At 34.5% G+C, this 23,697-nt stretch overlaps 1 protein-coding gene across 5 annotated transcripts in view; it reads right to left on the minus strand.

Annotated features, from left to right (window-relative positions):
- Positions 1-23,697, minus strand: part of GPD2 (glycerol-3-phosphate dehydrogenase 2) — a 205,321-nt gene that overhangs the window by 16,153 nt on the left and 165,471 nt on the right. For all 5 annotated transcript variants that reach the window (XM_074215955.1, XM_074215952.1, XM_074215954.1 and 2 more), the window contains exons 7-9: positions 22,445-22,609; positions 21,459-21,603; positions 13,724-13,917 (exon numbers count right to left, since the gene is read on the minus strand). In XM_074215955.1, coding sequence (XP_074072056.1) covers positions 13,724-13,917; positions 21,459-21,603; positions 22,445-22,609 — 504 coding nt within the window. The remainder of the gene's footprint in view (positions 1-13,723; positions 13,918-21,458; positions 21,604-22,444; positions 22,610-23,697) is intronic.

Genomic DNA, 23,697 nt, shown 5'->3' on the forward strand with positions numbered 1-23,697 from the left:
CCTCTACAGTTGATAAGATTTAGAAAATAATGTTACATATTTCAAGAGGAGGCAGTTAAGATTAGACAGATGGAAGAACCTTTCTACTTAAGGGGATGTGAGATACTAAAATTCTATGATATAGAATATCCTTTGTAAAGAATCTTATGACTAGTGGAATATTTTAACTACAACCAGGTGATCATATGTAGAGAATATTTTGCATGGCATCTCTAATTTACTTGGAGAGTTAAAAACTATCATGAGGATTTGGGGGGGTGAAGTGGGGAAATAACTTACAGCAAATTCTCTGGCATTTCCCATGCCTATGAATTTTTATCACCTTTTAAGTTTGCAAAAGGAAATGAAGGTACTACTGATACACTGGAGAGACCCCAGCAAAAGGGAAGAGGTGGGAAGAATGAGAAAGAAAAAGAGAGATAAATCCTCAAAAGAGCATACTTAAAATCACACAAAGAAAAATTGTATGTTAATTATTTTTAGTATATGTATTATTTATTTCTGTGGATATCCAACTCTGTAACACCCTATTTTGGATTTTTCTAGGCAAAAGTATGGAAATGGGTTGTCATTTTCTTCTCTAGCTCACTTTACAGGAGGAGAAACTGAGACAATCAAAGTTAAGGGACTTGCCCAAGATCACACAGTAGCTAGAATAAGAAGCCAGAAATCAACTCAGTTAAGTCTTTCTGACTCCAGACCCAGCAATCCATCCAAAGAACCTCCTAGGGGCAGCTAGGTGGTGCAGTGGATGAAGTACTGGCCCTGGAGTCAGGAGTTCAAATCCGGCCTCAGACACTTAATAATTACCTAGCTGTGTGGCCTTGGGCAAGCCACTTAACACCATTGCCTTGCAAAAACTAAAATAGCAAAGAACCTCCTAGCTACCTTACTATATGGATGCACATATACACACATACACAGAAATCTATAAATGCATACATAGAAACACTATCTTTTTTCCCTCTTAACCAAATCAATGGAATTCTGGTGAGGAAAGACTATTGCTATTCAAGCAACTCTTTTGATGAATGACTAAAGATCAACATAAAATTCCCAAAGTCTGAGTTCCATTTCTGGTCCCTTCATTCCCCTATTTCTGGGCATTTATTTGTTTGCTTTCATTTAATTTATTTATTTTAACTGACAAAAATATATTCTTTTTCTCTTCTCCCTTCTACTTTTACTTACCTCCATTGGGAAAAAAATAAAAACATAAAAGTTTTTTAACTAATAAACATAGTTAAGCATTACAAGTTCCTACTGATCATGTTCAAAAGTCCAAAAATATATGTCTCACTCTAAGACTTGTGTCCATCATCCATCCTGTATCAGGAGGTAGAAGCATGCTTGCTTCATCACTGCATTCATCAGAGTTCTTAAAGTCTTTCAAAGTTATCTTTACAATGTTGTTGTCAGTGTAGAAATTGTTCTCTTTACTCTGCATTAATGCCACCCTGTGTTTTCAGACAACGTCAAGTTACATTATACACCTCATTTAAAATAAACTGCTCTCTTGCTCCCATATAAACCTTATACCTTCCTGACTCTAAGCAGAATCATACAGTTAATGTCAAGTATATGATATTCTCCCTCACTTTCTGACTGTTCTAACCTACACTTTCAAGCTAACTCAAATGTCATTTCTTCCATGAAATCTTCTCCTCCCCTATGCCCAACTCTTGGATATCACACCAAGATCATCCCTTGAAGACCTCAATTAACATTCTATTGTCTGCTCTCTAAAGCAAATAGATACCATGGTTATTATCTATGTTTGTGCCTTATCTCCCTCTTAAGTCTATAAGCTTTATGAGGGCAGGAACTACTTTATAAAGACAGAATAAACCCATCACATTGTTCATTTTGATACTTTATCAATATTTAGCAAAGCACCTCTTGTATTAGGTAATTAATTTTTTCAGTCAAACTTAATTGATAGCAAAGTTATGGTGCTTTGCATGGTCTTCAAAAATGCTGGAAAAACTTAACAGAAGGTAAGAATAACCCATTCTGCAAAATCATTTCCTTTCCATTATTCTCACTTTGCCCATCAGAAAATTAAATCCCATTTCTAGGCTGTTGTTGTTGTTTCTAATTCTGTGAAGTTAACAGAAGCATAGCTGGAAAATATGGATTTAAAAATTACTTAGGGGAAAAAGTTAGATCTGTTGGGCTAATGTATAAATTTTTGTGTTTAAAATAGATAAAACATTTATCCTACCAGGTGATAAAGATTTAATATTAAAAACATACCAGTTTTGTACAAATAGAAATATTGAGGAAAATATTACATACATTGCATATCTGGTTTTCACAGAGACTTAGAAAGACCTGACTTCAAATCCTGCTTCCATCAGGTGATACCTGTGTGGGAAAATTGCTTAACTTCCTTCCCTCTCAGTTTCCTCATCTGCAAAATGGGGGTAAAATAACTATAGGATTTCCCTCACAAGGCAAAATAATGATGTAAGGTACTTTACAAACCTTGCAGTGTTGCATAAACATGTTGCTATTATTATTACTATTATTAACATCTTATTTAGTCAACAGTACAGAAGTCACACTTCTAAAACATTCAATAAAATACTCTGGATTTACAATCACAGACTGCATGCTGCTGGTAGAATTTTAACTCAACTGAATTGAGTTCTTAGTGCCACTTCAATTATATTAACACAGTGTTGAGACTGAATTTATTTATAAAATAAAGAACGTCTGCATGCCAAGTTAAGGAAAATATCAAAATTAAATACTTAAAATATAAAGTAGCCTATAGGGTACTTCATCTTAATTGGCTGCAGTCTCTGTTGCTGGTTTAGAGAGAAGTCTTTAGTTACATCTGAAGGCTCAAGCCAATGCCATACATATACATGAATCCAAAGATTCCTACTAAAGATTTTATCTGGGATATGGTTTTAACTCATAGAACTTTGTATAGAAGCAAATCTTACAATAATCATCTAAGACCATTAACCAACCACACAAGTACCAATGATCCGATGGATCAGTGATCTCAGGGATATGGGAACTCTTAATAATGCGGATGAGAACAAATTCAAGGCTGTCCATCCTGGCCTTCTCCTACTGTTCAAGTCTTCTTAAATCTGAAGATCACCCCTCTACCATCATAAGCTCCTGGGAATAGAAAATTGCTTATGGAGAACTAAATACAGATTGCTAGAATTGGAATCAAGAAGACCCAGTTTCAAATCCTGTCAGCGAAACTAATTAATTATGTGATCTAAGGCAGGTCACTTAATGTCTATGAAACTATCAGCAAAATAGGAGTAACGATACCTGTAGCAAGTACCTCAAAAGAATTGGGAGGATCCATTGCAGTTTGCAAACAAGTGTTCGACTAAATTATTGCCTCACTAGTGTGAAAATAGTGCTAAACATGGAGCCAAGAGACCTAGGTTCAATTTCTTTTTCCTAAATAGAAAGTGGGAATTAGAGAGTCATGTAAGGTCATCTAGATCTGTGATATAATTGATATAGGGAAACTGTGGTACAGAAATTGATGCAGCCTAGCTACTGTTTTTTTTGTTGTTGTTGTTACTGTTGTTTGTCCTTCCTTCTTGAAGAGGACCGCGATATCTGGGAGATGATGCTATGACATGCATATGAGTTGGATTTAAGTGAGGAGGGTTATGCAAAATCATCAGCTTCACTTTCTTCTCTGAAGCCAACTGGGTGCAGTGTTGTACCTGTTATTGTCTTAACAGAGTTGATTGGGGGCACTGAGAGACTAGGACCACAGCAGAGTCACATACCCAGCCTGTGTTACATATTTTGTTAATATAATCCCAGTCATATTTTCTCACTGTGAAATGAAAATAATGATTATTGCATCAATCCATGGGACTGTCATAAGGAAAGTGCTTGTTTAAGCTTTATAAACCTTGCTCTCACCTATGCATTTGATAATCCAGTGACACTATCCTTCTTCTGCTTATTCCTCAAACAAGATACTCCATTGCTCAGCTGACTGTGTCCGAAGCATGAGATGCTTTTCTTCCTCACGTCTATCTCTTAGCTTCCCTGCTTTAAAATCAAAGCCAAAATCCTATATTCTTTGAGAAGCTTTTCCTTATTCCTGATGCTAGTGATCTAGCATCTCTGTCTCTGTCTCTCTCCATCCCCAAATGTGTGTGTGTGTGTATAGATATACAAATAAGAAACAGACACACACATATATAAAATCTTGTTTGTACAGGATACTCCTTGTATCCTGTATTTCGTGTTTCTTTTCATGTTGCTCCCTACCTCTTCCCATTAGAATGTGAGTTCTGTAAGATCAGAGACTATTTTTTGCCTTGCTTTCTATTCCCAATGTTTAGCACAATGCTTTGCACTTAGTATTTAATAAATGTTCACTGATGAGTTGAAGCAAAGTCCCCCATAACTGGCAGTCTTCAATTCCCTAGGATGATTTGGATAACTGCTTCACCAAAAAGGCTTGCGAAAATATGGAGTTATATTATTGGGAGGCACCTGACTTTCTAATAGCAAAGGGTGGGTGGGGTTAAGCTGTTGCTAAATAATGATAGTAGATGTCTATCTACTTGAAAAAAAAAGGAGATCCCCTAGCTGACATGATGGGAGTTATGGGTATCTGGATGAGACCCTTATGTTAAGAGAAGGCAGCTCCTCTATGGAGGTCTCTAAGAAAAAAGTTTTTATACATTCTCCTGACGTTGCTCCTCAAGATGAGGATGCTGAGACTGAGGTAAATGAAGAGACTTACCCAAAGTCACATCGGGGGCTGAATAGGATAAGCTTATTTGCATACTCCATTGCTAGCATGGTGTCTTAAAACCAAGTAAGAAATCAATAATATTTGCCAAAGGAATAATGATTAGTGAGTGATCTGCCTTACTTCAGCCTCATTTTCTGCTTTAGTGTCCCTTAAGTCAATGACATATATTGGCCAGTTAGTTGGCAGAGACAGTGAGGAGAATGTTGCAATTGTCAGTGTTAGAAATGACCTTGATTCAAATACTGCCTCTGACATTTTAGCCAAATCTCTTTACCTCACTGAGTCTCAGTTTCTTCATCTATAAAATGGAAGTAGTGATGATAACCTATAGAATCTAGCATTCCCCTTTGCAAGGATCTCACCTATGCACTTGGCAATCCAATGTAGATGGTCTAGACATTAGAGCAAGATTCTCTAAGCAAAGGATGGAAATCTTCAACAAGGCAATGTGATACAATGGAAAAAGGAAAGGGTCCCAGAGTAAGATCCTAGGTTAGAATTCCCTCAACTCTTACTACATGTGTGTCCTTGGAAAAATCATGCAGTCTCTGAGATCCCTTCTAGAAGTAGATTTGTAATCCTTAGTAAATAGTTACCTAAAAAAAGGACTGGGCTAGTGAAAAGAGGTGCTGAATTCCAGAAGATCAGAGTTCAAATTTGTCATATCAACTATAGTGACTTAAGCAAACCATTTAATCTCCATCCAAGAAGGGATTAAAATGTAAAAATAGCACCTACCTTGAGGGCTGCCCTCTTTTAACATAAGGGTCTCATCCAGAAACCTATAACTACCATCATGTCAGTCATGGTTGTCATGACTATCAAATGAGATAATATTTGCAACACACTTTGTAAATCTCAAAATAATAAAATAATGCTAGCTGCTATTATTATTTATGACTATACTTTTATTATTAAGACATGACTCAGAGCCTCAAAGATTGATTTTGCTTTCTCAAATTGTCACTCAAATCAGAAACTTAAATGAGTTGTATGCTTTAAGTAACTAACATTCTGTCTGCAAAATAAAGTCTTTGCTAACACTAGCTAAAACACCAACTTCACTGAGTTATTTCCTAAATCTTCCGAAACTTGTAAGACCTTGCATCGGACAGACTGTTGTATCCCCTAAATGTTCAAATGTATTCGAAATATTTTCTGCATTCTGCCATAGCATTCTCTGCCATCAAAAACCAAAGAAAGACTGAGATTATGACTGGAGAAGGAACAGCAGGGTTCTAGAGAACTTTATTCAAAGTTTTTGATGGCTGTATATATATGTATGTATGTATGTGTGTGTGTATATATATATATATATATATATACATATACATATATATATATGTATATATTTTAAAAGGGCTAATTCCATAGATGCTAAAAGCTATCTACAGTAAACCTCTTGGTTAGTGTACAAACTGGTATGGGTTTATGGTAAATTTTGTAAGGCAAAATTAGAAAATTAATTTTTCATCTACTAGCAGGTACCTAGATTATTTTCTAATTGTTTACAATATTCACATTCTTTCTGTATTTGATTAAATGTAAAATACCAAAAGCCATGCAAAGTGACTAAACAATGAAGCTAAAGAGTAAACTTTTCCAGATGTCATATTTTTTAAAAAAGGACTATAAATTTTGATTTACAATTATTATCATTCCTTCTAAACTTGTATGTCCATTTTATTTTCTATTAAAGTTCATAGTAAAAAGTACATATAACATTTATGTTAAGAAAATTGAATTGCTCTGTTTCCTATTGGGCTATTTGTCAGTATGTTTTTTTGGATACTGCTTTTTTTTAAAAAAAAAATCAGTGCAAATATCTAAATGAACAGGGTGGGGGGGTAGAGGAGGGTTCAAGGTGGGAGGGAGAGAAGTGTCAGAAATCAATACTTCTCTAGCAGCATGTTTAACCTGCCGAAATGAAGTGTTAATCATAGAAATAAGATACCATATTACATTTATAAACTAATGAAACTAGAAAAAGCAAAGCGTGTGACACGATAATTAAACAGCTGGAACACATCCAAGCCTGTGTGTAAGTTGATAACCCTGGTGCTGTCTCTGGCAGTTAAAAAGCAGGTCTGCAGTGAGGTGATATGACCAGCTTCGCTGTTAATTGAATAACAGGCCATCTATAAACACTACTAATTGCACATGTGAAAACCTGTGTATAACTAGTGGAACTGTCTTCAGAAGCACTCTGGGAAAAAAAAAACTTCTTGGGTGGAAGAGACTGCAAATATTCTGTCACCCTTAATTCTTCTAAGTCGTAGCACAGGGTGGCCACCACATTCATTTTATTACCCTCTCTCTAACAGACTTAATGATACATTTTTTCCTCAAGATTATTTTTCTTCTTAACTCAATACAAAGAACAGAACTATCAATTTCCCATTTCAAGAAAGAACAAACAAGTAATCTAGAAATTTCAGCTTGTGAATGGAAAGCTTTCTAAATTGCAAAAGAAGACATGATCTTATTCCCAACAGGCAAAATGCTTTTCAGAATTATTCTGATACATTTTGCAGCAGATGAACAGCATGGAGTGTGAAGATTTGACAGGTTTTTTCCTTCTTTAAGCATTATAGCCATTTGGGGAGACTCAAAAACTGTTCTGAAAATTTTATTTATTCATTCATTTAATAAATTCCTTTTTTAAATGACTTGATTTCACTCCTGGTGAATGAGAACTATTTTCAAAATATTTCAAACTAAGCTTTTAACCAATCTTTTTTTAATCATTTGGGAGACCGGTTGGCCCAAGGGAGTAGTTATGGGATGTGGAACCTCTACTAGGTTAACAATTCAAATCTAAATCAGGTCAGTTAAGACCAAAGGTCATTGCCATTCCCCAGCTGCTTAGGCGGTTCAGTAAAATGAATGGATAAACTCAATCTGGTTCCTACCTGACAGGCATGCACATCATAAACCTATATATTATAGCAGTGAGAAATGTATTTGGTATAGTGCCTAGCACATTAATAGCAACTCAAATATTAAAACATATAAATGAAACAGAAATGAGTCAGCTGAGTGGAAGTTGAAATTGAAGGTTTTTTTAAAAAACTCCTTTAACTAATCTTTGAATAGAATGATTCCTTCAGAGACCAATAAAATTCTTTTAGAAAAATATGAATCTTAATGCCATGGTTCACTGCTAAAGGAGAAACAATACTGCCCATCTCTGCAAGTTACTATTCTCATTTTTAGTTATTATTTTGATATCTTCCTCCAAATAAATCTTAAGCTCCCATCAGCAAGTATATAGAACAAAAAGAGGAAAAATGAAAAACGTGATTGATAAGAAACTTAAAGAAAAAATACCACAAAAATGTATAGCTTAACTTGTACAAGGCTAAAAAAGTCTTGTTTGAAGGTTTTAATGATTCATGAACCTTTCTGTGTATTTAATTATTATTCTTTTTGACAACATTACTTTCCTTAGTTCTATTAGAAATGTTTTTGTTCTATTGGTTCTGCTTTCTTCCATCTGTGTCACCCCGCCCCATTTTTGTCATTGTTGTTCAGTCATGTTCAAATCTTTGTGAACCCATTTGCGCTTTTCTTGGTTGGCAAAAATACCTAGAATGGTTCATCATTTCCCTCTCTAGCTCATTTTACAGATGAGAAAGTGATGCAAATGGGGATAAAGTGACTTGCTCAGGGTTACAGTTAGTACTGTCCAAAGCTAGATTTGAACTCAAGAAAATGAGAACTCCTGACTCCAAATCTGGCACTCTATCCTCTGTACCAACCTAGTTGTCTTGTTACTTCTAAGTCATCCATTTCTTTAAATTCTAAATCATTATTTATTGTGGCATATTGATTTTCTAGTACATTCATAAACCAAATTTTGTTATTACTCCCCAACTGCTAAGAATGGTTTTATTTACAGGTTTGTTTTTTGTGGATTTTTAATTTTTTGTTTTATTATGAAAGGAATTTTTTTAGTAGTAGAAACATCAATGGAATCCTAATAGTGGTAGCGCAAGATCAAAGGGCATAAATATCCCTGTAACTATTATTATATAAATCCGAATTGTTTTTTTTTAAAGAACTGAACTAATTCATCCATCCATGAACCATGTATTAGCAGAACAATGGCACAAAATGTCATATCTCATTATCTTAGCCAATTTGATGGCTTCTCAGGGATGTATTAATTTTCATTTCTCTGATTATTAATTTGAATTTTTTCATACATTCATCGATATAAGCTTATTTCTCCAAGACTTGCCTGTTCATGTCTTTTGATCACTTAACACAAGGGTTCTTAATTTTGGCATGTATGTCATAAACATCTGTGACAGTCTGATGAATCATAAGAACCCCTCCTCAGAAAAATATTTTATAATAAACGAAAAACTACTAAGTTTCAGGTAGATGTTGATGAAAATAAATATGTGATTTTACCCATCTGAAGTCAAAGACTCTCTTCATCCAAATCTGTACACAAACCCTTTTAGGGGTCTGGGAATTCCAAGTTAAGAATCTTTAACTCAGAATTTATTCTGATAAATTTGTTTCAATTCATTATAGGTTTTAGATAAGATTTTTGTCAGAAATGTTTATCATAAAGACATATCCCAGTGAATATCCTTACTTGTTTTAAATATTTTATTTTGCAAATTTTTTATACACTAGAATTTGTCTTTTCTTTTGTAAATTTTTGGTTAAGATGGTTAAGAATTCTCACCCTCTCCATGGTTTTAAAAGACACAACATTCCCCTCCATTATGGTCCCCTAATTCTGTTTACTGAGTAATTTTAATAAATTGATTATTGTAATCTACCAGGAATTTGTTTGGTATGAAAATTCTTAGACAAGAAGATTCTTAGAAATAAAATCAAACTTTGCTGTGGTTAATTCTTATTCCCATCTAGATATGATATAATGCCTCAACATTGTGTCTTTGATGTATTAGAGAGCTGGATAAAAAGTTAAGAATCTTTGATTTTAGTAAAAGAATTCTTAAACTAAGATATGATTAAAAAGTGATATGAAATGAACAAGAGAAAGAGATTATGTAGGAAGGAGGCCTCTCAGGATGCTAAATTATATATACCACTTTTACCACAGGTGCTTCCCACCTGGAGAGCTAATCTACAGATGTTTTTGGATGCAAAAGTTGAAGACCTGACTAGCCATGCTCAGTTAGCAATTTTAACCACTTTTCTTAAAATCAATTTTGACCATAGCTGTCCATTACTTTTAACTGTTCCACTACTACCATAAAGCTCTCTAAAGTGGGGTTAACCACGAAGGCTAGCCAAAGCTGTGATCATATTTCATTTATTTGCAGGTGGTATCAATATGGAAGACAACACCAGCTGCCCATCCACACTACCTCCATCACAGAACTGAAGGGGAGAATGTTGGGGTTTTGTTTTAAACTTTGTAGCCATATACATATTCTCTCTTTATTCCTATCCTTACTGGTATTTTTATTCATATCTAACTTAAGTTGTGGTGAATACTGCCTCTACTTTGGAACCCAGAAAATTATCTTCCTTTGGGACCTATGTATAATGTTTTACCTAGACTCTTAGCAATGAAATAAAGCACCTACCACACCTACATCTGATACCACATTTGAATGCGAAGGAAACAGAAATGTGCAGCATGAATTCCTGCTTCCAAATTAATTTCCTTCTTAACTACAGCAGTTTTAGATTTCTAAACACCTGGGTTCATATAGAAAACCACTTTTTCTAACGAACATACTATAAAATACCATTTACACTTTTAAAATCACCTCTTAAAAGGGACAATTTATTTCAAGATAATTTTATAAATAATCACCAACCTTCAATAACATTTTTATATTACAAAATACCAGCAAAATTAATTGAAACCTTTCTAAATTAAGTAATCCTTTCAATTTTGAAGACCTTGAATATTTTTCTATTAAACAGGCAGTACTTCATAGTGTTTTGTTTTTGTTTTTTCTAATAGACTTCATCCATTCTTATTGTTTTGTTTTGTTTTCAAGGCAATGGGGTTGTGACTTGCCCAAGGTCACACAGCTAGGTAATTTAATGTCTGAGGCCACATTTGAACTCAGTTCCTCTATCTACTGCACCACCCAGCTGCCCCTTTCATCCATTCTTGATATAGTTATTAAGTGAGATATTTGAAGGCTCAAGGTAAAGAATTCCGAAGATGTACGGTCAAACCCAGATCTACTACTACTAGGTGTGTGGCTTTGGGTAAATCTTCTCTTCTTTGGCCTTAGTTTCTTCATCAGTGAAATAGGTTAGGTTAGGTGACCTTTGAATTATCCTCCAGTCCTAAGTCTATGATACTATAATACATTTATATTTTGTATATAAATGTGTCTTCATATACTTATGTAACATATAGACATTCAAAAACCCATATGAGAGGGGCAGCTAGGTGGTACAGTGGCTACAGCACTAGCCCTGGAATCAGGAGGACCTGAATTCATATTTGACCTCAGATACCTAATAATTGCCTAGCTGTGTGACCTTGGACAAGTCATTTAACCCCACTGCCTTGCAACCCCCCCCCAAAAAAAAACCCAAAACCCCATATGAGTTTGTATCAATGCATATTTACACAGTCAATATGTTATCACAGCAAGGGCAGGTAGGTGTTTCAATGAAGAGAGCATTGGGGCTACAGTCAGGAATAATTGAATGCAAATCCAGCCTCAGACATTTAATTATAGCTGTATTCACCCTGGACAAATCATTTAGCTTCTGGTTGTCTCAGTTTCTCATGTGTAAAATGGGGATGATAATAATATTGCAACTCCTTTCCAGGGTGGTTATGGGAATTAAATGAGTTAATATTTTTAAAGCATTAACACTTAGTAAGTGATATATAAATGTTATTATTAAAGCAGTTTTTCAAGTACTTAAATTCAACACCCTTTGGATCAGTAGTTCACAAAATGTAGTTCAAAGACTCCTGGGATTCCAGGGGCTAGGGAATTTTTGAAATCAAAATTATTTCCTTAATAATACAAAGATGTTATTGTCTATTAAAATACTACTCTCTATTTTTCACTACATATCTGTGTGAAGCTGAGTTTTCTTCATCTATTTCAACCAAAAACAATGTATCACAACAGATTGAAGGCAGAAACAGAGATGAGAATCCAGCTGTCTTCTATTAAGCCAGATATCAAGGAGATTTTTTTTTTCAAAAAAATACAAACAATGTCATTCTTCTCATTCATTTTTCTGTTTTGGAAAATTTAGTAATTTTTTTCAAAAATTATGTTAACATGTAATGAGTTCAGATTATTATGAGTTTTAATTTCTAGTATATATTGATATAACCCACATAAAATGAAAGCTTTTGGGGATCCATAATAATCGTTAAGAGTGCATAGGGGTCCAGAAAAAGTATTGACAACTGCTGATTTAAATAATATACAAAATAATGAAACTCTCTAAAGCAGAGTGACAAACTTGTGGCTTATGGCAAAGTCAGAACCATATTACAATGCTATTGAAAAAAATTTTTAATCAACACAAATACAATACAAATAATGTTAATTTGTAACTTTCTAAGTCAATATGCTATATAACAGGTATCCATTTCTATTTGTGTTTGATACCATCAGATTACATTATTAGACCTGAGAATTAAAAAACTACCCTTCCCTAGTCAAACAATGAAAGAGAGAAAAGTTTATATTGTTCAACATTTAGATGTTGAAGAGAAAAGGTATTAGGGAAAGGACTAACAGGTAAATAATAACTCACATTTATATAAATGTTAAGGTTTAGGGCTTTTCTTTGCAACTAGTGTAGTGACAAACACTCTAACTAGTATAGAAAGCAATATGGTATAGCAGAAAGGGAAATTATTGGACTTGCAAATTGGGTTCAAATTCTGCCTCAGACACTTACTGGCCATATGATTATAAGCAATTTACTTAATCTTTCTAGCCCTCAGTTTCTTCATTTGTAAAATTCATATAACAATAAGACCTATTCCCATGATTGCTGTAAAGATCAAATTATAAAAAAAACCCTTGCAAAACAAAGCACTATAAAATGTCAACTTTTTGTATTATTAGTACCAACATTATTATATACATTTTACAAAATAAAAAAACAACAGCCCAGAGACCTTAAATGACTTGTCCATAGCCACACAACCTTGTAAGTACTAAAAATAGAAAGAGATCATTGTTTTTCTTTTACAGAAACCATTACCATGGCAGGTGCTCAGTACAAAAGTAAACCAAGGTGGCATGTGGGAATACTCAGTGGATCTGTGATTTTTGTCAGCACAGGGAACTCCCTCCACCAGGATAAACTGCTACTTGCCTAGGGTTTAGACTGATCTTCAAAAATGTCAAACCAGGCTAAGAGATCAAAGGAACATTACCAAATTGATCACAGATACAAAAACAAAAACAAAAACAAAACCCTGCAAACACTCATTATGAAATAGAACATTATGAAAAAATGGACTTTAACTAAACAAAAAAAAAGTAGCCTCCAGATCCTTTTTAGCTAAATTCAGTCATCAACACTGCACTTTCTCAACAAGGAGGGTCTATTAAATCCTTAGCAAGATTCCAAGAATCAAAGCCTCAGTTATCATATCCTTTTTGATGTTCTTATTTCTAAATTCTTTTTTGCCCTTTTTGAACACTTTCTGAACAAATAACACTCACTCAAAGCTTCACTGACTTAGAAATGACAGGAAATTTCAGGCTAGACATCTTACTAGTGCAATAAGCACATTTAACCAGAAAATACAACAAAGTATAAAATATTAGCAGAGGAACTTGTAGGAGATAAGAAAACCAACTAGTATCATGTAAACTGGTCACTCTGACCAAAAGTTTTCTAAAGTTCATGACCCCAGCTCTAGCAAGGGAAAGTCTGAAGATCAGAAGACAAGGGAAGGACAAGGTATGATTTTCCAGAAACTAAAAAGAGATGAAGCTTAAGGAAGTCGAGTATTACCTTCAACATCACAGCTTAAGTAGTTGCGTACTTCATTCAAGATGAAATTAATGTCTTCTTCTGAAGGAATAGGATGTGAGGTGATATCAGTTGGGCTGTCAGTTGTCCCAGCTATGGTCATCTTTTCCCAGGGCAAAAAGAAAATGACTCGTCCATCACTGGTGGCAGGGTCAAGCAGTCCCATACTCTCTGGACTGAGGTAAAGAAAAGGGTTAAATATTTATGAACTGATACAAGAGAAACTGGTTATATACACATCTCTAAAAGGGCAATTTTCATTAACCATTCTCAAGCATCCAAATGACTGCTTTAATTTTCCTCTTCTCTTTTAAAAAACCTTAAAGAATCCTTAACAAGGATTTCATGGGTACTTTGCTCAGACAAAGAATTTTAGTAGGTGACAATGGTCTTCAAACAACAAAAAAAGTTAAATTAGAAATCACAATAAATTTTTTTATCTTTTATTTTCACATCACCTTCATTTATAAATATATCTCTTCTCCTGCCCGTGAGTCATCCTTTATAACAAATAAGGAGGAGAAAAAAAATTTAGCAAAATTAACTCATCAAACAAGAACAACATTATATGGAATGCTCCACACCCATAATCCTCTCCTATACAATTAAAGGGTAGAGGTGCAGTCTCATCTTTTGAAAATCACATTTTCAAATGACCAACCAACTTCAAAAGATCACTCATACAAATACAAACATATATGTATATATGTATGTATACATATATATACATATATATGTATGAATTTTCCTAGAGTCATAAAAAATCTTTCTTTCAAAAGGAAATATTTTGACATCATTTTAAAATTATTTTGGTACTCATATTTGCTACCTGGAACATCCATAAAGATATTGATTCAAGTCAAATGCCCATGATTTTTAAAGAGTAAACAGTTCTTAAATCTCTAAAGTATGATGAAAAGTTTTCCACTGAGATATTTGGTACACCTGTTAGTGAAAGGTTCTCAGAAAATATGAAAAAAAAATGTTATAATATATACCAGAAATTGATCTGAAATGAAATGTTTCACTCCTTTGGGCATGGGTGTAACTTGTGCTCTTTACACAGTTTATGGTAGATTTCTATTACTGCCGTGAAACCAAGATAACTTTAACAAAGCAAAAATAAAACAAAAAAAAAAAACAACAGTTTAGCCCTCAAGGAATGTACTTTCTATTGGGAAAGACAACATATACATATAAAAGAATATATGAAATGGTTTCCCCCTTTTGGTCCAGATCAGTGATTTCTTAGGTGCAGGAAATTTTTAGTTTAAAAAAAATGTGCCCTACCAATGCAGCTATAGACTCATTTTGCCACTGTGGATCTTAGAGAACTGTCTGGACACTTAGAACCAACATGACTTGAAAGTCTTGTAGTATGTCAAAAGAAAAACTTGAACCCAATTTAAAAAACAGGAAGGATAGAAGGAAGGAAGAAAAGAAAGAGGAAGGAAAAAAGTAAGGAAAAGGAAGAAAGGAAGAAGAATCTACTAAATGTTTACTATGCAACATGTATTGTGCTAAGAGCTTTAAAAATTTTCTCTTATTTGATCCTGACAACAACCCTAGAAGGTAGATATTACATTTTCATTCTAAAGTTGAGAAACTAGGTTACCTAGTATTACATCATTAGTATCTGAACTGAATTACCCTGAATAGCATTACAAAAAGAAGGTAGAAATAAATTGTTGGATTCTATCAAGCTCATTTTTGTAGATGAGAAAAACTTGCTAGAATCAATCAGCTAGTGAGTGTCTGAGGTAAAATTTGAATTCAGGTCTTCTAGACTCCAGGCTTACTCTATACACCATGGTGCCACCTGGCTGCTTCTAGCCATAATAAGTGTTCTTATTCATTTTTGTTAAGAAAGGCACACCTGTCTTCCCTGTATTGGAAAGACTTTATTGAACTTGTAACATGCCTATCCTAAGTTCCTAGTATTTATTAAATGAAGCTTTCTTTAGAGCTTGAGAGATACAAGCAATTCATTTCTATCTCCTTTTTTTCATTATGATAGTCAGGGAGAACTTCTTGCAGTCCTGTTTCAAGCATTTGAACCAATATAGCTAAAATCTCACTTTTATTCTGAGATAATCTAAAAAAGAATTTTCTTATTGGATATCTTAAATGAAATTCTACACATAATGCCTCTGTGGTGTTCCTGTACTTGGAAAGATCACAAATATGGTACTCTGGAGACTATGGGTACTCTTATTCATAGCACAACATGAAATAAAAATAAAAATGGATAATATCTTACATTTATATGCTTATTAAATGCCAGGCACAATGTTAAATAATAGTTTAAAAATTGATACTATCTAACATTTATATGCTTTATTATGTGTCAAGGACTTTACGTTAATTATTATCTAATCTGATCCTCACATCAAAATGCTATTATTATCCCTGTTTTATATGTAAGGAAACTGAGTTAAACAGAGTTTAAATGACTTGCCCAGAGTGAGTATCTCACTAAGCTAGTGAGTATCTGAGGCCAGATTTGAACTCAGATAATCCTGACTCCGGGCCCAGCACTCATCATCTGCATCAGGTCATTGCTCAAAATATTTGCTTCAGATCCAAGACCACATGAAGAAAATGGTTTCTCACATAGGAATAAGTCACATAAGTACTGATGTGATGTATTCCTAAGTGAGAAACCACTTTTTATTTCCTGTAGCATTCCATTGAGTTGGGCTGCTAAGAAGGATAGTGGTCAGCAAATTCCCTCAACAAGAGGACATTCCTGCTACAAATTCCTCTCCTTGTTGGGAATCCTGACAAGCATCCTTCCAAGGGAGTCAGAAGAAAAGTAGCCAGACTGAACAAAAGGCATCAAAGTCTACTTAGAGAATTTTGCCCATTTGGTTGGTGGTTAAAGTTCCAAGTGTCATTTGCTTGGACTCTTGGGAAACAGCATAGTTTCAACTACAAAGAAGCACATTTTCAAGAAGAAAAGTTGCTCGGTTCAGTGGTTTAAAAGTTGGAACTTATAGTCAGGCCCATTATCTGACTGGACCAAACATCTTTCTATCATTCCATAGTTCTGACCCTGTCTATCCATCTGTCATGTATGGACTACTGCTTAATGAGGGAGACACAGAGAGCTGGATAAAAGCAAATATATCATAGATATTCATGTAAATATCACCATCAACAATAACTACAAAAGATGCAATAGTGAAGAGAACATCATCAGAGCCACTTTGCCATTTACTAAGTTGTGTGATTCTGGACAAGTCACACAACCTTGGGGCCTCAGTTCCTCATGTGTAAAATGAATGATTTAGTTTAGATGGATTCTTCTAGCTCAGAATCAGTGATCCTATAATAAAGTTATTCCTTCCACATTGCAAGGGTTAGGAGCATGGCATCCCCATGATCTGGAAAATCCATGTAAAATACTTAGGCCCCCCCCTTTGTATCAAAGAAGTCTGAATTTTTTTCTTTTCCTTTTCTATTATGGGGTGTTTACAAAAAAAAGATTTAGATTTGTAATATATGACATTATACATATATTTTATGCATTTCTTAGTTTCTAAACTTTTTCTGTGTTGTCTGTGGCTTCTGCAAAACTTCCCAAAAATTTCCACTTAATTTCTTACTCCAACCCACAATATACTGAAACCATGTTGGAAAAGCCGAGATGTGGAAGGAATAACTGTAAACAATTCCCATTTATATAGTGCCTTAAGTTAGGTGGAGCAGTGGAGTGCTAGAGTCATCTTCCTCCTGAGTTTAAATTTGAGCTCAGATATTTACTAGCTTTGTGACCCCGAGTAAGTCACTTAAAACTGCTTGTCTCAGTTTCTTCATTGATAGAATGAACTGGAGAAGAAACTGGTAAACTAGTCCAGTATTTTTACCAAGAAAACACCAAATGGGATCACAAAGAGTTGGAAGCAACTGAAAAATGACTCAATAAGATTTTGCAAAGGACTTTCTTTTCAACAATTCTGTAAAAAAGGTAGTGAAAAACTTTTCATCTCATATATATATGTGTGTGTGTGTGTGTGTGTGTGTGTGTATACACACATATATACATATGTATGTATGTATATGTATGTATGTATATATACACATACATGCATCAAGACTTGTAGATTAAGTGATTTGCCCATAATCACATAGTTAATAAGTATCTGAGAATAGATTCAAATCTGAAACCTTTATCTCAAGGCTAACTCTCAAGCTACCATACAGCTTCTGTCAATATTCATTCAGTATACAGACCTTGATTTCTTACCACACATAAGGCATTGCAATGTATTGTAGAAGATACAAAAAAGCTGCTAGATACTGCCTGTGTGGCCTTGGGTAAGTCACTTGACTTTTCAGTAGTCAGTTGTCTCCATTTGAAAATGATAAATCACTTCTGATTTCCATGATACAGTTCTAAATCATATAACCTGGAAAGCAGTATAATATTTTTTTGAGTCAGTGCCTCTGACACTGACTAGTTGTGGGACCATAGGTAAATCCCTTATGGTCCTCTGTTTCCTCAATTGAAATACTAATACCTATAACATCTATCTCACAGGACTGTTCTGAATCTCAAATGTGACATTATGTTTAAATGCTTTGTAAATCAGAAGACAAGTATTCGCTATCATCACCTTTAACTTTATGATTAAACATCATCTTCCATATATGTGTGGTAATACTTTTAATTCTAGAAGAATCTAGAGATAGTCTTGTGTGTGTGTGCGTGTGTGTGTGTGTACACACACACGCACACACACACACGCACACACACATATACACATGCATATAAATTCTTTATTTCTACCAGGGATGGGGAATGTCTGGCCCACAGGCCGTATAAGGTCTACTAAATTATTTGGTTTAGTGCTGCCAAGGCAAACACAGGTGGGACTCAAAATTCAATAAATCTAGGGGCTTTTAAAGGATGAATTAAATAAATGATAGTCCAAATATAGCAGACTAATTTTTAAATTGATAATTTTGTAGGACCCACAAATGCTATTATAAATATCCAAATGGCCCTTGGTAGAAAAAAGGCTCCCCATCCCTATTTGTAAAGTGATAAGCTCTCTGGGAATATCAGGCACAATGAAATAGGAAATTAACTTTATCAAGTTGCAAGAATATATATTGTTTTGGGAAATTCAATGAGCTGCAAGGGTTAAATACCTCATCACAATATTTTCAATATAATCACAACATTTGCAAATATACTGACTCATTAGCAATGATAAAACAAAGAACCTTATCTAGGATCATGTTTGGGTGGATAGTTGCTTTATATTGTTATATTCTTAAAATAGACTGATTTTTTTTTAATCTAACTACTTATTAACTGAACATTCCATATTTGGTAACTTGTGTATTAAATATCACAATAAAAAAGCAACCACAAAATCCTTTAAAACTGTTAAAGGCAGTAAAAAAGAATTTTAAAGGGTGAAGGTGATGATGAACAATACACTCATATAACTGGGAACAGGAGAGAAGCAATACACCAACCACCTAAGTAAAGACATATGTCCTGGGCTTTGAATTAACAAGAGGAGCGGGAAGATAAAGCTATTAATGATGGATATTAAAAATTTAAGAAGCCACTAGAAAGTACTCTAGATCAGCTTTTAAACTGCCTAACTCATATCCTTATTAAGAGGGAGGAATCTGTTTACAATGAAGAAACAGTTCTGTAAGATTATGCTAAAGTTTTATAATAGATGTTCCCCCCTGTTGAAATCTGTACCAGAGAGACTTAGACCCTTTCCAATGTGCATGAATCATTTTGAACCAAGAGGAAAAGCTTGATGTTAATTTATGTATGTGTCTGGATCTAAAGGCAATGAACATTTTTCTCATGCAGACCAGTGCTTTGCTGAAGTAGCCTAATTTAAATTGAAATCAGTTTATTGCTAACTGCTTAGCAATCAGCTGGATAGTTAACAAACAGTAAGTGAGGATAGACCCAGTTTAGGGAGAACAAAATAACACAACCAATAATCAGAAAGTATCTGCTAAAGAGAGATGGCTATTCTGTTTCACATATTTCAGTCACTTTGCAGAAAACACTGTAGACAGACTGACCTGAGGAAGTCAAGACATTTTTTAAAAGATGTTTTTTACAAATTTTCTATCTTTCTTTTAGAAATGAGAAGATTCAGGGCAGCTGGGTGGCATAGTGGATAAAGCACCGGCCCTGGAGTCAGGAGTACCTGAGTTCAAATCCAGTCTCAGACACTTAATAATTACCTAGCTGTGTGGCCTTGGGCAAGCCACTTAACCCCATTGCCTTGCAAAAACAAAAAAAAAAAACCTAGAAATGAGAAGATTCCACACCAATTCCCTTTTCTACTTTTATAGTTTGTATAAGACAATGGCACACATTATAACTTTATTTAGATTCTTCCTAAGTTTAAAAAATTCTAAAATAATATAACAAAATGAATATATTCTTATAATCCTCTCTGCTCTATCAGTAGTAACCACAAAATGTGAATGGAAGACACATAACTCACTGAATTCCCAAGTTAATCTGATTCTGGCCAGCTCTTGGAGTTGGGTTGTCATCACTCTGGCTGAGGGCTTCCCCAGATAGTTCATACCAGCCCTGGCTGGCATTCTCTAAGGATGGTGGGGAAAACAGGTTTAAGTCAGATTAAGGTGATGAGTCATGGATTGGCAAACCATGTCTTATCCACCAAACAGAGTGACCTTGAAAACAAAAACAAACCTGTCTTCTTCAGAGCCACAGAACTATAAATTGACTGTCTTCAAATCACAATTTGGGCCTATTCAATTTGCAAAATCAGGATAAAGTACTGAGCTTGGAATCAGGAAGACAATTTCTTTGAGTTCAAATCTAGCCTCAGACACTTAACTAGCTATGTGACCCTAGGCAAATCACTTTAACCCCCATTTCCCTGAGTTCCTCATTCACAAAATGAGCTGGAGAAGGATTTGACAAGCCACTCCAGTATCTTTGCCAACAAAACTTCAAATAGGGTCACAAATCAGACACAATTGAAACAACCTAATAAAAAAAACTGGTAAGCTCCTTAAGAGAAAGGACTATTTTGCCTTTGTGTTGCTCAGATCTAATCCTGTACTTTGAATATAGTAGGCAATTAAGAAATGTTTATTAAATAAGATATTTATCATCTCTTCCCCACCCCCAAGACTTCCCTTAGTACAGTGAGAATATATTTAACTTTGCTCAAATCTGTCTCTCTCTGCCAGTCAGTCTCTTGCCTCTCATTTAAATTATTAAAACATGATAATACAAAGAACAACATAAATGGATATTTCCTAAATTTAGTTAAATTGAAACAATTTCAGTATACTCATGTTCAATTGATTATTCTAAGCAAATGAATATACAGGACTGATTACCCTTGTAGAGAGGTCACAAATCTCTACCCCTAAGAAGCTAATCTTGTCATAATTGGCTAAGAATTGTTTGACTACATTCATCATTTGTTCTACTTTTCTTTTTTAAATGCACTTTTAAAAATTCATCTTATCTTGTCTTAGAAGTGAATACTCAAATGAATCCTTTTTGTTTGTTTATCATAAAAGAATGGATCACAGTTCCTTCTTTTTAATAGAAAGACGATTCTTGTTTTTAGGAAAGGTGGTTCAAAAGACAAATTTTTTAAATTGAGTTTTCTTTGGGGAATCTCACTCTAGCTAAAAAAACACTGACTGCTGTGAAAGCGTGATCTTGAAATCTAGTTACCTGTAATAACCAGGCATCACGATGTGTACCCCAGCACTTGGCTGACAGATGTTTGAGGTGGTCTGATTATCCATTTTACGCACTGTGTCTGTGAAAGGTCCTGTGGCATTGATAACACATTTGGCTCTCACGTCAAATTCTTGCCCTGTGAAAGAAAACAGCATCAATCACAGGCCCCATTTGTTTCTCTGCTCACTGATGCTCTGGATTATTAATTTATCTATTAACTTATATTAACTTAACCTATAGTAAAGTATACTGTATACCACACTAAGTGACATGAGCACTAGAAACACTGAGAAAAGCAGTACAAAAGGGTTTCCATATGGATTCTTTCTCTCTCTCTCTCTCTCTCTCTCTCTCTCTCCAAAACCCCAAAAAATTGTGACTCATTTCATTTGGGCTCCAATTCTAATTTGCTGAAATATCCAGTATTTGAGAACTAAATCCCAAGAAATCTCAAATGAGAAAATAAGCTCTTTCCTTCTTTAAAATGAACTTTCTAAATAAGGTTGTCAGCAAACACTTTCAGAGGATTGGTTTTGCTTAACAGATCTGGTTTGCCCACATTGCCCAAGTACCAAAACATGAATGAAAGCCAGATGAAAATTAAAGATGTCCTACCTTAATGATATACCACCACTCTTCAGTAATGCTTTGCCTATGTCATCTAAATGATATTGAAAACCTCAACTTACTTATTATTTCATTTTATTCCTACTTCTATAAAGAAAACTTAAAGCATTCCTAATTAAGGGAATCTTACCTGTAATTAAAAAAAAAAAGCAAGCTCACCTCCCCACTGAGGAGAAAAAAATAAGTAGTGGCACCTAAAACGGTAATTTTTACTATTCAACCATGGTTAGAAAATAAAGAATGGCAATTAATGTGATTTTGAAATCTAGATTAAGAGAGAGTGTGTGATGAGATGAGGGACAAAACTATAATAATTCATAAATAAGATAAAGCAAAGACAGGTAACATACCTGTTAGCATATCCTTGCACCGTGCTCCACATATACGCATCTTCGAACTGTTTGGATCCTTCTTCTTCATCAGACTCCTCACTTCAACATAATTGGCAGTGGCAGCCCCATACCTGGCAGCAGTGAGTGCTATGGAAAGGTTCATCCTTGCATCATTGTGTTGTCCTGCAGCAGAGGAAGGAATCAAAGGAAGGACATGAGTCACCTCGAGCCACTGACTTATGGTTTGGAAGTGTGTCACAACAGATCTGTCACATCTGTCCCTGTCACCCAGAATATACATGAAGTCTGAACAGGTCCATCATGGGTTATTTAGAGATACATGGCCTATTCTAAGTCAGGGCATTACCCTGCTATTTAGTAATAGCAAATGCAATGTTATACAACACAGAAATGGATAACACTACTGTTCTGCAGTACTGACATCAGAATCCAAGAAGATTTTAAAAACTGTTATTGTCTACCACATTAAAGAATGAATACATAAATTGGTCTTTTCTTTGATCTTCCAGAAGGGAAGTAACACAAGAATTTCAGAAATACCTCCTAAAGAATGGCTTAGCAATTTTTATGAACCTTTTTATTTATCTTGTATCTAAAATTTTTTCAATCAACATGCATTTACCAGATGCTGACTACTTACAAGACACTATGTTAGGCACTATGCAAGAAACAAAATAAATTATGACAAAAAGTTTAGGCTTCCATGGAACTCCTCTCTAAAATTTCAGATTTTCCATAAATGGATTTTCTTGGTTGAGTTTTGAGTTCAGGTTTTTGTTTTTTTTTTAAGTGTAGCATCTGAAGAACTTCCCATAAAAGCTTAAGGCATTAAAAGAAGCAAAATGTAATTACAGAACAATTCTTACCTGTATTGTTAAAGATTTATTGCTGAAAAATCCTAGTTAAAGAAAACTAAAATGCAGGAGGGAGGGAAAAGAGGGGAGGGAATGATTAATCACTTTAAAATACTGACATCACTGGAGACTTTTTCTATTTATTATCGGGACTGAAGTTAACACTGACCAGGAAGAATTACTCTACATTGCAGAGGCCAGGTTTGGTGTGCCCTGAATAATTAATTACTTGGTACTAGATGTATTGAAGCAGGGTTCAAATTCCCACATGTTGGGATGAGTTCTATCAAGATAAAACTGATAAAGGGAAGAATTTGTAATGGATATTGTTGTTGATTTATGTTACCAGAATACCAAACATTCAGTATAAATGGTTTATGTAAAGCTTCTTCCTTG

The sequence above is a fragment of the Macrotis lagotis genome, chromosome 1, assembly GCF_037893015.1.
Source record: "Macrotis lagotis isolate mMagLag1 chromosome 1, bilby.v1.9.chrom.fasta, whole genome shotgun sequence".
In the NCBI taxonomy this organism is placed as follows: Eukaryota; Metazoa; Chordata; class Mammalia; order Peramelemorphia; family Peramelidae; genus Macrotis; species Macrotis lagotis.